The sequence below is a fragment of the Ailuropoda melanoleuca genome, chromosome 7 (genome assembly GCF_002007445.2).
Source record: "Ailuropoda melanoleuca isolate Jingjing chromosome 7, ASM200744v2, whole genome shotgun sequence".
Classification (NCBI taxonomy): domain Eukaryota; kingdom Metazoa; phylum Chordata; class Mammalia; order Carnivora; family Ursidae; genus Ailuropoda; species Ailuropoda melanoleuca.
The window spans coordinates 71,551,214-71,568,027 of NC_048224.1; the positions used below are offsets into that span (position 1 = coordinate 71,551,214).

General features: G+C 43.8%; 1 protein-coding gene across 1 annotated transcript in view; it reads left to right on the forward strand.

Annotated features, from left to right (window-relative positions):
* B3GLCT (beta 3-glucosyltransferase) overlaps positions 1–16,814 on the forward strand; it is a 130,717-nt gene that overhangs the window by 657 nt on the left and 113,246 nt on the right. The window contains 1 exon segment of the mRNA XM_034665043.1: positions 14,489–14,538. Coding sequence (XP_034520934.1) covers positions 14,489–14,538 — 50 coding nt within the window.

The window sequence follows — 16,814 nt, forward strand, 5'->3', positions numbered from 1 at the left end:
CCCGCCAGGTCCGCGCGCCCTGCAGGGGCTCTCTGCGGGGGTCTTTCGGCCGTGCCCGGGTCTCCAGGGCTGAGATGCCAACTTGGCACCAACCCCTTCTACAGATTCCTTGGCCAGGAAGGGAGAATCGGGGGCCCGGCTGGGCCCTCAGTGTGTGCGGTGGTGGTGTGGGGGAGGCGGTGGGGACATTCCCCAATCTTGAGTCTTGGGGGAAATTAGAGAACACTTCTGGAAACAATGCTTGTCGGGTCTGCTGCTGCTCTAATGCCCCTTCTCTTTTTTCTTCCGTTCTCCTCACAAGAGTATTTTCTCCCCTTTATTGTAAAATGATGTGGCAAAGTTTAAAAAAATTATTCTAATTGACATTTATAGTGAGATTTATTCAAATTTGAAAGCTTGGGGGAAAAATTACTTCCTTTTCAGTGTTCTCGGGGTTATTGTCCTCTAACCCGGACTTTTGTGTTTCCAGTCTGTTAAAAGGCAGTAATCTCAGATTTTTAGAAATGGCAGAATGGTGCAATTTAGGAAGAGATGTAGTGTTATTGCACATTGCTTTTTGGTAGCCCACCGGAACCTGTACAGCTCGTTTTTATTTGGATTTAAACTCTCCGAATAAGGACGTTATTTGCGTACCCCTCGCTTTTCTATAGGTGCTCAGTAAGTGTGGGAAAATCGAGTGAGATTAATTGTTCATTAATTGTTCACACGCATGATTAAGTAAGCAACAATGTAATTAAAAATGTTCGGGCACCTTGGGCACAGAAAGCTATAATTGACGGTGGGGAGCAACTGAACTTGGAGGAGATCTGCTTTAGTGGAAGAAAGAATGCATCGCTGGGAGGGGGCAGCCCAGGGAGAAGGGGAGTTTGGAGGGGTGGGAAATTAACTAGGTGACTCTTGTCTGCCTCAGTTGGCTTGCTGCCTGGAAGTTTTGCACCTAAGCAAATGGGGTGGGTGGTAGCTGAAATTGTCATTCAATTTATAGCACTGCATTTTATAATGGTGTACTGGGGATATAATATTTGTACATAATATATTCAACGTATGGGTTGAAATACACATTTGTATTGCTGTGCGTTTCTGTTTTTTACTGCACTTAAGGGAATATCTGTACTGCCCAAACTTGATAATACATTAAAGGACAGTCAGAATGAACCAAAATGTCAACACATTTTTAGAGATGTCTATTAACATTGTGAAGTTGTCAGATAAGCACAATAAATAAGATATAAAACCTATTAAAAGGTCCCTGTGAGACATTTGGCTTTGTGAACTGGCTTTCATGGGTTGGTACAGACGAGAAGCTGCATTCTTCCATGTCTGAAGTAAATCACGAGCTCAGTTTATTGAGCTCTGCTTTGGTGGTGTTGGGGGAGCAGCAAGATGCAGAAGGATGTGGTACCCACTCTATAGATCTCGGAACCAAGTATCTTGGACTCTTGCTAAAACAGAGATTATGATAGGAATTCTGAGGCATGTGAGCAATCCTGATTGCTTAAGAATACTCTAAATAGTCCCTTATGAGTTTGGCCTGGCTGTATATATAGTTTAGTTTTCCCACAAACTGTAGCATATTCACTTGAGTTTTTAGAGAAAAGTCAATATAGAAGATTTATTTTAAACCCATATGATTATACAGACCCAATTCACTGCAACTTCAGTTCTAAAGTCCAGTGCCAGTTCTAGAATCAGATTTATTCACACCTCTCCGTCAGCCACTGTGTGGCTCCTAGTGGGTTTGAGCTCAGTTTTCTCATATAAAACAGGAGGCATAGACTAGATAAAATACCAGAACTTTGCCATTTCTCACAGCTTTAACATGCTGATTCTATTGTGGCAGAGACTGCTGTCTGCCTACTCGATAACCCATAGCTCCTTCTTCTCCTGACTAAAAAACCTCTTAGATAATCAGGAGTCTTGAGTGATTGTATTTGGAGTTAGGGCCTCCAAGGAGATCCTGAAGGGTCAATGCGGTCCTAAGAGTGGGGCCCCAATCCAGGGGGACCCCTGTCCTTATCCTTCTCCAAAGAGGAAGAGACCCCAAGGATGCACACAGAGAAAAGGCCATGTGAGAACACAGTGAGAAGACTTCTATCTGCAAGCCGAGGAGAGAGGTCTCAGCAGAAACCTGCTGGCACCTTGATCTTGGACTTCTAGTTTCCAGAGCTGTGAGGAATAAATTTCCTCTCTTTAAACCACCCAGCCTTGGTTGCTGTTAAGACAGCCCTAGCTGACTAATAATACAGGTGGCGAGGGGAAGGACGGAGGAATGTCATGGTGGTGGCGGCGGCAGTGTGTCCAGAAAGAAAACGTTTCTCAGTGGCCCTTGCAAGCAGGGGCAGCCACTGAGTTATCTGAGTTATCTGTAGAGATTTTTGGGTGGGTCTCTTGGTGAAGCTTGTTAAAGGTAGCTGGCCCAGCTGGGATGTGTGCTTTTTTTTTTTTCTTTTTTGTTGGCTTGTCTTTGTTTCATCTTCCTTCCCATTGTCTGTAAGTCTGATGGCTGGAGCCATAGTGGTCATCCTGTGACCATGAGGTGACCTTGAAGACAGAAGCCAGTAGTGAGGATGGTAGGGCAGAAAGGATAGCACCACCTGGGCATCTGGGCACCGGATGGATGTGGTGCACCACGCCAGCCTTGGGTCACTTATTTCCAGGCTTGTATTGCAGGAGGTTATCTGTCTTGTTTAAGCCTCAGTTGTTTGAGTTTTCTGTTACATGCAGCAGCCAACCTAATCCTAATTGATACATCTGTGAAGAAGCTCATTTGAACCAATGGTAAAATAATAAGGTACTAACTTTTATCTTTTTTATCCGTGTTTCTACTCTGTATGTGTCAGGATTGAATTTGTTAGCATCTGCCAAAATTAGGGTTGATTTTTCATTCTGGTCCAGTTCTCGCTCAGATTCTCTTCATTGCAGTGAGTTAGGCATTTTAGGACACCAGGAGTCAGACCTGATCCCAGATTCATGTGTGTGTGTTTTAATTTTTGATTTTTAAACCCTCCTTTTATTTCTTTAGCAGATGGGACTGATAGAGATTTTACCCATCTGGATGGGTTCTTGTCCGGGTATTCTGGGGTTCCCAAGTTTGCATGGGCCTCTTGGTTATGGACTTGACCCAAGGGAGTTTGCCTATAGCCAACAGTCAAGCTCTTTATAGGGAGGGGTACATATAAAGAGAGGGGGGAAAAGAGCATCTGTTTCAGATGGGATGGCAGTGGTGGGGGGGGATTGGGAGGAGTTATCCTGACCCTTTTGTTAACTTGCTCTGAGGCAAACATTGTGGGCCCAGTACTTGAGCAAGTCCTAATAATTGACCTCATTTGGACCACTAAGGGCCGGGGGTTTTTTTTTTGGTTTTCATTAAAAACATAAATCAGGCATAATTTCTAGGCACAAAAGGATTATTTATGGGAAATTCGCAAATGTTATTATGTTTTTGTCTCTTTGTAGCATTATGGGAATCCATCTTTGGTGTTGCCAAATTCTTGCTTAAGAACAGTATATAGGAGTGTTAATTCCATCTTTCCCAACACAAAGGAAAAATTCTAGTGAGTGTCAGGGGTTCATCAGATCTATTATTGATTGAGAGTCTCCCTTAATTCCGTGTTTCAAAGCTCTATTCACTAAGCCACTCCCCAGAGAAACCCAATTCAGTGTAGGCGCTGATTTGCACTCCTAGAAAATGTTAACAGTTCAAAAATAGTATTAAAAGAAAGAACTGTACTTGGAATTTTTTTCATTTATTCAGAAAGCATATCTACATGTGTCAGGCACTGGGGATATTGCGGGAAGAAGACAGATCGCGTCTGGCTTTCCCCTGGTGGAGCATGCGGTCTCGAGGGGAAGCTGACATCAAACACTACACAGAAACAAATCGCACTGTGTTCAGTGTCGTGGCAGGGGGTTCCTGGCTCTGTGAGAACACGTGGCAGGGAGATGGAGGGCTTTAGCCTGGAGTCTGGCGTAATGGTTTTCAACAGGGGGCTATCTTGCCCCTCAGGGAACATTTATTTGTCAAGGGCTAGAGACTTTTTGGTTGCCACGGGGATGGCGTGCTAGTGGCATCTAGAGCCAGGGCTGCCGAGGAACATCCTACCATGTATGGGACAACCTCCCCCTCCAAAGAATCCATGATCTGGTCTGGTGTTAATAGTGCGGGGTGCTGGGTTGAGAAACCTTGGCATAGGGGCTCAAGGAAGGCTTCTTGGAGGAGGAGACATTGGAACTCAGATCTAAACGAGAAGCAGAGATCAGTTAAATGGAGGAAGGGGACACGGCCAGCAGGGGAAAGAGCTTGGTGCTGGAGGAACACAGTGGAGAAAGGACAGTTCTGGAGAGATTCAGAGAGGGGCTGGGAAATTCAGCAGGGGTCAGGCAATGCAGGGTCTTGCAGAGGAGGGCAAGGATTTTGGCCTTTGTTCTTAGAGCCTTGGGAAGTGGCTGAAGGGCTGCAATTGGAGAGTGACATGATTTAACTTCCTGTTCTAAGGAACTCGCTCTGGTTGTCCTGTAGAGCAGGGATTAGAGGCGGCCAGTGAGGACGTGTGGGACCAGCGAGGATGAAGAATCCCAGAGACAGGGAGGTTGATGGGTACAGTGGGCTGAGAGGAAGGAGGGGGTCAAGGATGAATCAGGCTTCTGTCATGAGCTGTGGTTGGGTACCGTTTCTTTACTGATACAGGCGCTAATGGAGAAGGACTGGAATTAAACATTTTTTTAAAAATTGTAGTTAAATAACATAAAATTCCTTTTTAAAAAAAATTCCTTTTAACCATATCAATGGCATTAAGTAGCCAGACATTTTTTCTGAAATTTAGTTTTAATTTTAGAGGGAGGTGAGGATGAGGAGTTCAATTTGGACAAACTGAGTTTGGGGGGATGTGAGATGTTCAGGTGCATGTCAGGTGGGCAGTTAGATTTGTGGGTCAGAGGAGAGGTTGGCTGCAGAGAGATTTGGGGGCAATTTGAGTAGATTTTTTTTTTTAAGAGGAGAAAATCTTAATTGGCAAAATTAATCCATTTTAAGCTTGTATTCAAAATATATGTGTACCCAAGATTTGGTAGAAGCTGGGGCAGAAAATAGTCTTTATCTGTATGATGTAAAGCTGTAGGTTTATACCAAAAAATGAGTAAAGGTATCATCAAATAAGATTTGAATGTCTCTCAATTATAGCAATGCCATTTTCTCCTAGGGATATGACTTATTTTCACTACTAAAAGAATATTTTACGGTCTGAAAAGGTGATATGTTTTAGTTTACATCATTGCTTGCCATAAGAAGCTCAAGGCTCTTTACGCATCACACTGAATTTATCTTCTCCAGATCCTTGAGGGTGGATATGCTGGAGCTTGTTCTTCGTTTATGCGATGAACGAAGTAAAGGAAGGGAAATGGCCAAGGCCTGTTGGAAGAATAGCCCCGTTCTGTTCCCTCGAGAGGCTGTCTAGCTACACACCCCAGCGTGTCCGACTTCAGCACACAGGAGAATCACCTCAACGTCTTGTAGAGTTCCCTTTGATGTGGGCCCTTTGTTAAAAGGCAGATTATGGGGTTCCAGCTCCAGATTTTTCTGACTCAGAAGATCTGAGATGAGGCCTATGGATTTGCATTTTTACAAGGCCCCAGGTGGGTCGTCTTTGCTGGCAGGTGCAGGAGCCCTGCCTAGGCCCAGGTAGAAATCATCTGGGACTCTTGCCAGATGATTTTCTTGCATATCTGGAGAACGTAAAGATGCTTGCTGGTTGCTTTGTCTTTAAAATGAAATAAGGTGGGGCGCCTGGGTGGCGCAGTCCTTAAGCGTCTGCCTTTGGCTCAGGGCATGATCCGGCTTTTTGGGATTAAGCCCCACATCAGGCTCTTCCGCTGGGAGCCTGCTTCTTCCTCTCCCACTCCCCCTGCCTGTGTTCCCTCTCTCGCTGGCTGTCTTCTATCTCTGTCAAATAAGTAAATCTTTAAAAAATAAATAAATAAAAATAAAATGAAATAAGGAGCTGTTTCGGAGACAGCAGAGCGTGGACTTGAGGGCTGATACGTCCTGCTCAGATATTTCCTCTCCTTGGGAAAGGAACCAGGAACCCCAGGATTCAAAGGAAGCAGTCTTTCTCTGGTTCCAGCATCCTTTGAGAACAGGCAGGTTTTCAAATGCTATTGGAGGGGCTGTAGGGGAAGGAGCATGAGCCTCAGAAACTAGAGAGTGGGTTGTTAGAGCAAAGGTGCTTGGACAGTTGACAAGTTCCTAGCAGAGTTAGAACGTCTCGGCCTGTGGCTACCGTGGTTTCAGTGGTGCTGACAGGGAGGGCTTCTAAAACCACTTTTTGTATTGCAGAAATAAGTACCCCCAATTTTTTTTTTAAAAGATTTTATTTATTTATTTATTCGACAGAGATAGAGACAGCNAAAAAAAGATTTTATTTATTTATTTATTCGACAGAGATAGAGACAGCCAGCAAGAGAGGGAACACAAGCAGGGGGAGTGGGAGAGGAAGAAGCAGGCTCACAGCGGAGGAGCCTGACGTGGGGCTCGATCCCATAACGCCGGGATCACGCCCTGAGCCGAAGGCAGATGCTTAACCGCTATGCCACCCAGGCGCCCCATAAGTACCCCCAATTTAAGCAGAGTTTGTCTAAGTTGGCTTGACAGTTAGGTGTCCAGCACTACTCTTGCAATGCGAAGGTTATACGAAGGGCTGATTTTGTTGAGGTTGAGTTTGTTTGGGAGTGGGTTGTATGACCAGGGTTTCTTCTGCCCCTTACCTATGACGCAGCCTATGAAACATGCTTATGAGGGTGGTGTTCCGAATCTCTCCCCCGAAACTCTGTTTCAGTTGGCATGTGGGCTTTCCTATTATTTGTTTAAATGAAATAGGAATCAAAGAAGCAAATGATCTTTGTCTTTCTAAAATAACAGTTATTTCCTATTTCTTCCTATTTTCTTTCTATTTACTGTCCTTTCTATAAGTACATTCACCCTCTGGCACAGGCACTGTATTGGTCCTGGCCGGCTTTGTTCCCAAGGGAAGAGAAATTCGTTTTCCAAACTCCATTTTCCCATTGACTTCTTTGATAAAACAGAAGAGGTGCTTCAAATGGAGTAAAATCAAACAGCGTTGGGTAGTGAGTGGCTCAAAAGAGGACTGTCATGTTGGTGTGCTCACTGCCACACTTGAGGGGAAGCCCCCGCCCCAACCTCCAACCTTTCTCTTAACCAGCTGATCACCTTGTAGGTGGTGCAGAACCCATGGAATGGGGCACAGTAGTTCCCTGACCCTAAACGGTGCAGCATGTGTCTTCCTGACTTTGCTCTTTGCCACCTGAGCAAAAGGCTCCCTAGCTCTTCCTAGAGGTCCGTTACCGTCTTGAACCTGTACATGCACCGACTTAGCTCATTCTTGTTAAGGTTCCCCCCTTGTACAGGGTTGGAGGCAGAGACTCTGAGAGCCCAAGTCAATGGCCCGATGTTGCTTAGCTACTAAGTGGCAGAGCCTGGATTTGATGCCACGAGGTGGGAGTCTAGATTCTGTGCGTCCGCCCAGCGTGCTGCGAGGCCTCCTAGTGGAGCAGGGCCTGGAGGCCAGTCTTCCTTGCTGCAGCCTCTTTCCATCGCACTTTGAAGCTTTAAGAAGAAAACGGCTTAAAAGAACACCTTAAAAACTCCTTAAACTACTGCCTTCTCTCTACCTTCTCTCTGTCTGGCCATTCCTTTTGGTCGTCTTTATAGTTTTGTCCCTGAAATGTGGGAGTTTCCTTGCACCTGTCTTCCCATCCAGTATTATGGCTTTGGTTCCATTGGACTGTGGGGCCACCATCGGTGCCTCTCCTCTTGATCCCTGTGCCCAGTTCCACACCTGGGTACAGGTGCTGGGTGCACCTGCTGCTGGATGTGCCCCCGTGAATAGCCTCAGCATCTCAGGATGTTGGGAACCAAACGGAGTTTTTCCACACATCTTCCCCCCACACCCCCGGCTTTATTCTCTGGCTTGTGAATGGGCACTGCAGTGTGCCCAGCCACTCCCTCTGAAACCCGGACTCACCTACACTCCTTTCTCACTCACCAACCCCTCTGGACTCTCCCTTCCTGCCCCATCTACTGGTAGCGTCTGACTTCTAGCCTGTGCATTCTGCTGCTTTAATATCCCCAACACCTGCTTTTGCTCACTTGCCCACCTCCCCAGGCATTGCCTCATCTGAATTCTGTTCCTTCTCTCTCATTACCTGGCTGCATTAGCTTCCTAGCAGGCATGTTTGAGCCTTTTGTTCTGTCCCCCCACAGCCCCACCCAACACTACTCTAGAAACCCGTCTAAGGCACACATTTCAACATGGCACTCACTTTCTTAGCTTTTCATGGCCCTTACAATCAAAGCAGACTCCCTAACACTGACCCCTTTCATGATATGGCCCCTGCTGACTCCAGTCTCATCTCTAGCCTCAGTCTCTCCCCTCCCCTGCAGGTGTCCATGTCCCAGTCACTCCCTTCCTTCCAGTGTCTGTGCCCCAGCCACTCCTTCCCCTCCAGGGTCTATGCCCCAGTCTTTCCCCTCCCCTGCAGGTGTCCATGCCCCAGGCTCTCCCCTGCCCTCAGGAGTGCATGCCTTAGTCCCTCCCCTTAGGTGTCCGTGCTCTGGGCACACTGGGCTATTCACCATGCTTCCATGCAGAAGCCTGTTTCCAGGCCTCCTTGCCCTTGCAACTTGAAGTCTTCGCTGCCTGGAATTTACTTGCTCAAGCGCTGTGTTGAGCTTGGTCCAAGCAGTGCTTTCCTCTCCAGAAGACTCCCCTTCCCTCTGCTGCCCTGCCTTGGGTGAGATGGCCTTTGTCTCTACCCCAGGTGCTCTCTCAGGGACTCCCATTAGAATGACAGCCAGCGGCGTGGGCACTTGTGCACTTGGCTGTTGACTGAGGGACTTGTGCCTCACGTCAGCTCCTTGGGTAGCTGCTTACACATCTTCCCCAGCCCTTAGCAGAACGTGTGGCACCGGTGCACCCAGCCACTCTCTGATTTTCTGTTGCACAAATGAAAATATAAACTAATAATAATGACAGTAACTGCTAAGGCCCAAAGCACTTAGCATGTGCTAGGCCCTGTTCTAGAAACATATCACAGGCGAAACCATTTGATCTCTGGCCACATGCCTGGGCTGGTTCTGTCCTAGGCCCATGTAGAGTGCCAGGGTCCCCCCATCTTCAGTTTGGGTGGTGGTGCCTCAGGGTGGGTGGATGGACCTGCTACCCAGGGTGTACACATCCCCAGGGGAGAGTAGATTTGTCTGAAGAGGAGGAAGGAAAGGCAGGCTCTGGCTCCTGTAGCTGGATGGGGGGGCATTTGTTTCTGGTCACTCTGCTGGCATGGATTATCTCCAAAGCAGGTAATTGCAACTAAGTTAATCAGCTGTGGGCTGCACATCCTGGAGCTAAAGGCCCCCTCCTGGAGGACTTGGAATTCAACCTGGAAAGCTCCATGGAGCTGGAGCCACTCCGGGAGGAGCTGTGCTGGGTGAAACGTGTTGTAAGTAGGTCACGGGAAAGAAAGGAAAGCCCACAGGCTCTCTCCCACAGTGTGTCAGAAGAAAAAGTGGGGCAGAGCCCGTGCGAGACCCTGAGCCGTGCAGGCGCCCCAGCTGCAAGCTTCTGGCGTGTGTGCTGGGGCTTTGTCCCCGATGGCAGAGCCAGGGACGCAGTTCCATTCCCTCCCTCCCTCCCGGCTCCAGGGTAGGGCCCACGACCACTTAGACACTGGCCAGACTGACAGCGCTCATTGCCCCACTAGGGGCATTATGGCAACAATGAGTGAGCTAAACACTGTCCCTTACCTCACTTAATCCCGGCAGCACCCCTCCCCTCTGAACGGGGGATATTTAATGTCTCACTGGTTTTTGTTTTTTTGTGTTTAATCTGGTTTCTATGAAAGATGTTCCTGGGAGAGTCTGGGAGGACAAACCAGGAAAGAGGAACAAAACGGAGTGAGAAGCTAGGAGGTACACATGTCTTTCCTGCGTGGGCCTGGGGTCCCTTGCTCCCTCCCAGGAACAAGAAAAGATAGTTGATTAGTGTTGCTTAAATGCGTTGCAATTAATTCCTCTCCAGTTTTTTGGCACTCTAGGGCTTAGGCTGGCCTATAAATCTTAGTCCCAGTTTAGTTGTAAAATCTTGATTTATCTCTTAGAATAGGTGTGCTAACACATTAGTTGGCTTGAATTATTTAAAGTTATCTCGGAAAGGTCTTATTTCTATTGCCCGTCCTGATTTGCACTTTAAATATAGTTCCCTGTAGCAATTCACAAGAATTCGTGTTGAAAATAGAAAAGGGAAAATTACTTTTAAACAGCAGTTTGGCATATAAGAGCATGATTTACCTTGGAACAGTTCTCCAACTGCACATTAAGGCCAAGCTTTCAAGAATATTTTTTCCCCACTGAATCTGGAAATTAGGATGAAACCAAACAGCAAACATCCGGCCCCAGGTGGCCACTCCCTTTGGCAGAGTTGGGGGATCCTTTCCTCCCTCGTTCTTCCCCCACCCCTCAGGCACACTGTTAAAATCCCACTGTGTGACAGGTAATTTCTTACCTCGCTTGCTAATTTTTCTCACTTTCTCCTCTAATTTTACCATTTCTCCTTCATTTGCACCAACTGTGAAAGCCGGGATTTTGTGGGTAGGAATTCTGTAAAGGATTCATTATTTTAAGGTTGGATTTATTAGCGGTATAGCATATTCTGTGCCTTCAAAATGCGTTTGGTTCCTTGGTGATTTGTTTTATTTAGATTATGGAAACATAAAACCAACTAGTATTTTTTTTATATTCATTTAATGAGGACTATCTTGCCATGTGATTTGCTCTTGTACCTGAAAGTAACTGATGCATTTCTTACCTTAGTGCTTTATTTTTTTAAGTAAGCTTTATGCTCAATGTGGGACTTGAACTCATGACCCCAAGATCAAGAGTCCCATGCTCTACTGACTGAGCCAGCCAGGCACCTCTTTATTACTGCTTTAAACATCGTATACTTTATTTCTATCATGGGGAAAAAGGAGTTCCTAATTTCACAGCAGAGTGTGATAGGGACAAATGACAGTTTTGTGTGTGTGTGTTGTGTTTTAAAGGATATTTTAACTCTAGGCCTTTGTGGTTTGGGAAGGAACTAAACTAAAATCTAGTTTACTCTCACTTCAGTTAAGCATTGCCTGAATAGAGGTATGTTGTCTTGATTATGACAAGGAGGAAATGTGGAATTCACCTGATTTATTGGGAATGTCTTCCCTCCATGTGATTCCTACGTGAAACATTATCAAATGACATTAGCTGCTTACTTATGAAAGGTGATGTGTTAGTAACTTGCAGAACCAATACCAAATAAAGACATGTTTTCTTCAGTATAGAGTCTGCGTTCTAAAGGGCTTTCATGTTGACATGCTCTTCTTTTTACATAGCCACCTGGCCTGCAAAAGAAGTGAGGAAAGACTAAATCCTGGTTATTAGATGATGAGTCACTGAACGTGTTAAACTGAGAAGTTTTGTTTTTTTTTTATAATCTTGACAAAAGAGGGAATTCTAGCCCAGAGAGCTTTAACTGTCTGTGTTTGGGATTAAGAATTGATGGAGTCGGCAGGGACGGATTTTAGGCTCAGAGTTGTGTCTTAGATTGACCACAGTTGTTATATCCTGCAAGTTGCTGGAATGTTCTGTTTCTTGGAATTCTGTGGTGCTGAGTGATATTAACGTGTTGTGACTTCCCTGTGTGATATTCATTAATAATTCTATTTTGGATATCTTCTTGAGGGTTTAGAGGTTTAGAGGTAAGTCAAATATGACAAAAACAAAGAATTAAATACTCAGGAGCAGAATTTAAAATGGTATTTGGGGTTAAATCTCTCCTTTCTTCTTAGAATTTAATGAATGATTTGGGCTTCGTGTTTGCCTTCGTGTGTGTGTGTGTGTGTGTGTGTTTTAAAGGATATTTTAACTCTAGGCCTTTGTGGTTTGGGAAGGAACTAAACTAAAATCTAGTTTACTCTCACTTCAGTTAAGCATTGCCTGAATAGAGGTATGTTGTCTTGATTATGACAAGGAGGAAATGTGGAATTCACCTGATTTATTGGGAATGTCTTCCCTCCATGTGATTCCTACGTGAAACATTATCAAATGACATTAGCTGCTTACTTATGAAAGGTGATGTGTTAGTAACTTGCAGAACCAATACCAAATAAAGACATGTTTTCCTCAGTATAGAGTCTGCGTTCTAAAGGGCTTTCATGTTGACATGCTCTTCTTTTTACATAGCCACCTGGCCTGCAAAAGAAGTGAGGAAAGACTAAATCCTGGTTATTAGATGATGAGTCACTGAACGTGTTAAACTGAGAAGTTTTGTTTTTTTTTTTTAATCTTGACAAAAGAGGGAATTCTAGCCCAGAGAGCTTTAACTGTCTGTGTTTGGGATTAAGAATTGATGGAGTCGGCAGGGACGGATTTTAGGCTCAGAGTTGTGTCTTAGATTGACCACAGTTGTTATATCCTGCAAGTTGCTGGAATGTTCTGTTTCTTGGAATTCTGTGGTGCTGAGTGATATTAACGTGTTGTGACTTCCCTGTGTGATATTCATTAATAATTCTATTTTGGATATCTTCTTGAGGGTTTAGAGGTTTAGAGGTAAGTCAAATATGACAAAAACAAAGAATTAAATACTCAGGAGCAGAATTTAAAATGGTATTTGGGGTTAAATCTCTCCTTTCTTCTTAGAATTTAATGAATGATTTGGGCTTCGTGTTTGCCTTCGTGTGTGTGTGTGTGTGTGTGTGTGTGTGTGTATGTATGTATGTTTGTGTGTAAAGTGAGAAAGTCGATCAGATCCTACTGACAATAAATTGGTGTTGGGAGGATACACTAAATTCTTCGGTTTGCTTGGTTGTTGCTACCTGGTGTAAGGAGTAGATAGCCCGTAAATGATGGGATCCCAGTGCCGTTGTAAAGACTTGTATTCACTGATTGATTCATTTATTTGATAAATATTTATTGACCTTCCTCTGCATGCTGGCTGTGTTCTAGGTATGAGGCAGGCAGTCAATAAAACCACATTCCTGCCTTCATGGAGCTTACAATAAACTAATATGTAAGACAAGAAATAGACAAAAAATATAAATATGTATTATGGTGGTAAGTGCTCTGGAGAAGAAAGAGTGAGGAAGGTAAGGAGGGGTGGAGTTGGGGATTATTATTTATAGGAGGTGGTCTCAGGCAGGCCTCCTGTAGCATCTGCTGTTACCCAGATTCCACACACAGAGGTGCATTTGGCTTATGTTTCAATTTCCCCCTGCCTTTTGAAATGTCATCCTGGAAATGGAAATGATTAAATGATGTCAGTCATTTGCATTTTTGTGTGAATGTTTTCGGTTATTTCCTTTGAGCCTATGTTAATAGAGAGAGAATTTGAGGCAGTGGATGTCTGGGGGTGGGGGTGGGGGAGGGGTCGGAGGGGTCGGTATGGAGGAGGTGGTCTGCTGCTTCTCAGGAGGGTCTCCCCTGTTACCGCGGGAGACTTACCGCTGAAACCGCTTGTACTACATTACTGCCTCGTGGAATAGGCTGTCCAACACTTTTTTGTACATTACTGCTCTATGCCATTGCCCATTTTCTCCTGGGGATGCTAATTGGAGAAAGCAAACTCTATGAGGTGCTTTCCTCTTAGCTCCTCAGGGGAAATGCACTACCAAATGAAAATAATATTATTTTTTTTTTGTCTGGCGTAACCTTCCTGACTGTTGGGTTTATTATTTCGCTTTGTATTTTCAAAGTGTTCCTGTCATGTTGTTATTAGTATTATGATGGTGATTTTAAATGTAGAGCCTACGTGTGTCTGTAGGGATATCTTTGTCTGCTTACAGGCTCCAACTCAAAACATGAAATCCTTCTAAATAGGGAATGATTTTTAATTCCCCTCACTCTCTGGCCCCATTGCGTGAGCGGGCTCTGTTAAGCCTCCCCTGCGTGCGGCAGCGTTATCTGCACCACGCTTCTAACCTGGCAGCCCCGAGACTGAAAGCTTGCCCCAGATTAGCTCTGTCGCCTGCCGGGCTCTGGCAGTGACTGTGTGAGTAGGAATTTGTACCGCTTCCCTTTAGATTCTCAGGAATTCCCTTTCGCTTTAGAAGGCACCAGAATGAAGGTTGATAAGAAGGTGTATTTTGTACGCATCTGTTTTGTAGTTTATATCCGTAGACACAAGTGTTATACAGAGTCTAATTTCTTTGATGTAGTATTTTTCTAGATTGGTAGCTTAAGCACGTTGGCTTCCCACCGATGAATAATTTCAGGTCCGGAGATGAAGGTGGCCCACCGTGCTGGTTTGTAGCAATGCAGCTGCTTTTAAAAATGAGCAAAGTATGTCTTATTAAAGTACCTTTTTTTTTTTCTCATTTTAAGCACAACTGTTGAATATGAGAATGAATCTTAATTGATAATTTTAATGGAAAAATGTTTTCTTTTTTCCAGCTTTTGCTTTGGTTTCTGAAGATATAAAGAAAGAGGTCAAGCAATCTAAGGTACTGTTCTCATGATCAAATCTATTCTTCCTGTCTAAGAGTCATTTGTATTTGCTTTAATGGGAGCTGTGATGATTTTGTCTTTCAACAGTTACTGATTTTTTTTTTTTATGAATTAATGAAATGTTGGTCAACATAGATTTTTAATCCCTAGTGGCAACCTACAGATAAGCTTGCTTTACAAACAGTCCTGTGATAGTTAAAGCAGACCAAGTAGGTTTCGAATTTCATTTTAAGAAAAAGTATTTTGAAATGAAATTAGACATTTTAGAAGTCTTGGAGACCCTAGTTTTCTCTCGTCTGACCACATCTAAACTTGGGCTTCATTTTCCCAGTCTGAGAAAGGAGTCTTTTGCTATGTCCCTGGGGTCACAAGAGCCTGAGTATCCCTTTCCCTGAAGGTGGCACTGTGTGAGAATCCCCAAAGGTGACTGCCAGGCTCCTTGCACAGTCAGACCCAGGAACTGAGACCTGGGGGACCCATGGAGACAGGACAACACTTGCCCAAATCTCAGAGCTGCTGCTTTTTTCATCATTGGTTGCGTTCAAGAACTTCACCTAAAGTCTACCATTTAGACTTTGCACTGGAGGAGTTTAGCAAATGAGAAAGAGAAACAGTATTTTTTTTAAAAAGAGAAACAGTATTTTAAGAATATGAATTGTCTTTATCATATTAGTTAAGGCTCAGTTGACTTTATTTTTTATCCCACAATTAGTGTAAAAACATTTTTTTAAAAGGATGTTTCTTTTGTCAACAGAATATTATCTGTTCTAACTGTACTGTGGATTTCCTATACAGGAACAATAATAATGATTTCCTTTGGTTTTAAGATCCTTTATGGTTAATAAAACATTTTCAGATATTTCATTAACTTGATCTTCTCAATGATCCTGTTATTGCTAAGCAAAACAGATATTCCCATGTACACATACCTTAGGGATGTGTGGGCTTGGTTCCAGACCACTGCAATAAAGCGAATACCATAAGAAAGCGAATACTGCAATAAAGCGAGTCAGATGAATTTTTTGGTTTTCAGTGCATCATGAAAGTTGTGTTTACACTATATTGTAGTCTGTTAAGTGTGTAATAGCATTGTTTAAAACATATGCCTGAATTAAAAAGTAATTTATTGCTAAAAAAAAATGGTAACCATCATCTGTGCTTTTAGTGAGTTGTAATCTTTTTGCTGGTGGAGGGTCTTGCCTTACTGTCAATGGCTGCTGAACGCTGGGGTGGCTGTGGAAATTTCTTAAAAGAAGACAACAATAAAGTTTGCCCCATCGATTTTGACTCTCCCTTTCACGAATGATTTCTCTGTAGTGGGTGATGCTGTTTGATAGCATTTCACCCACAGTAGAACTTCTTTCAAAACTGGAGTCAATCCTCTCAAATCCTGCTGTTGCTTTATCTACTAAGTTGATGTAAGATTCTAAATCCTTTGTTGTCATTTCAACAGTCTTCACGGCATCGCCACCAGGAGTAGTTTCCGTCTCAAGAAACCACTCTCTTTGCTCATCCATGAGAAGCAACTCCTTATCCATTCAAGTTTGATCATGAGATGGACCCATCTTCAGGCTCCATTTCTTTCTTTCTTTTTTTTTAAATTGAAGTAGAGTTGACACACAATGTTACATTAGTTTCAAGTGTACAACATTGTGATTAGACAAGTCTGTAATTCTGCTATGCTCCCCGCAAATGTAGCTCTCATCTGTCACCATACAACACTATTACAAGATCATCGACTATACTCCGTTCAGTGCCTTTCATCCTATGCCTTATTCATTTCATACTTGGAAGCCCGTACCTCTCTCTCCTCTTCATTCGTTTTGCCCATACCACCACCCCCCTACCCCCAGTTCCACTTCTAATTCTAGTCTTCTTGCTATTTCCACCACAAATGCAGTTAGTCACTGCTTCTGCTGAAGTCTTGAATTCCTCAGAGTCATCCACGAGGGTTGGAATCAACTTCCTTCAAACTCCTGTTAACGTCCATATTTTGATCTCTTCCCACGAGTCATGAATGTTCTTAATGGCATGTAGAATGGTGAATCCTTTCCAGAAGGTTTTCAATTTTCTTTGCCCAGATCCATCAGAGAATCACCATGAGATCATTATATTAGCCTCATGAAATGTGTTTCTTTTTATTTATTTATCTTCAATTTTAAAGAATTTTAATTCCGGTATAGTTAATATACGGTGTTATATTTTTTTGGGTATACAGTGTAGCAATTCAACAATTCCATATATTACTCAGTGCTCAGTGTATTTTTTTTTT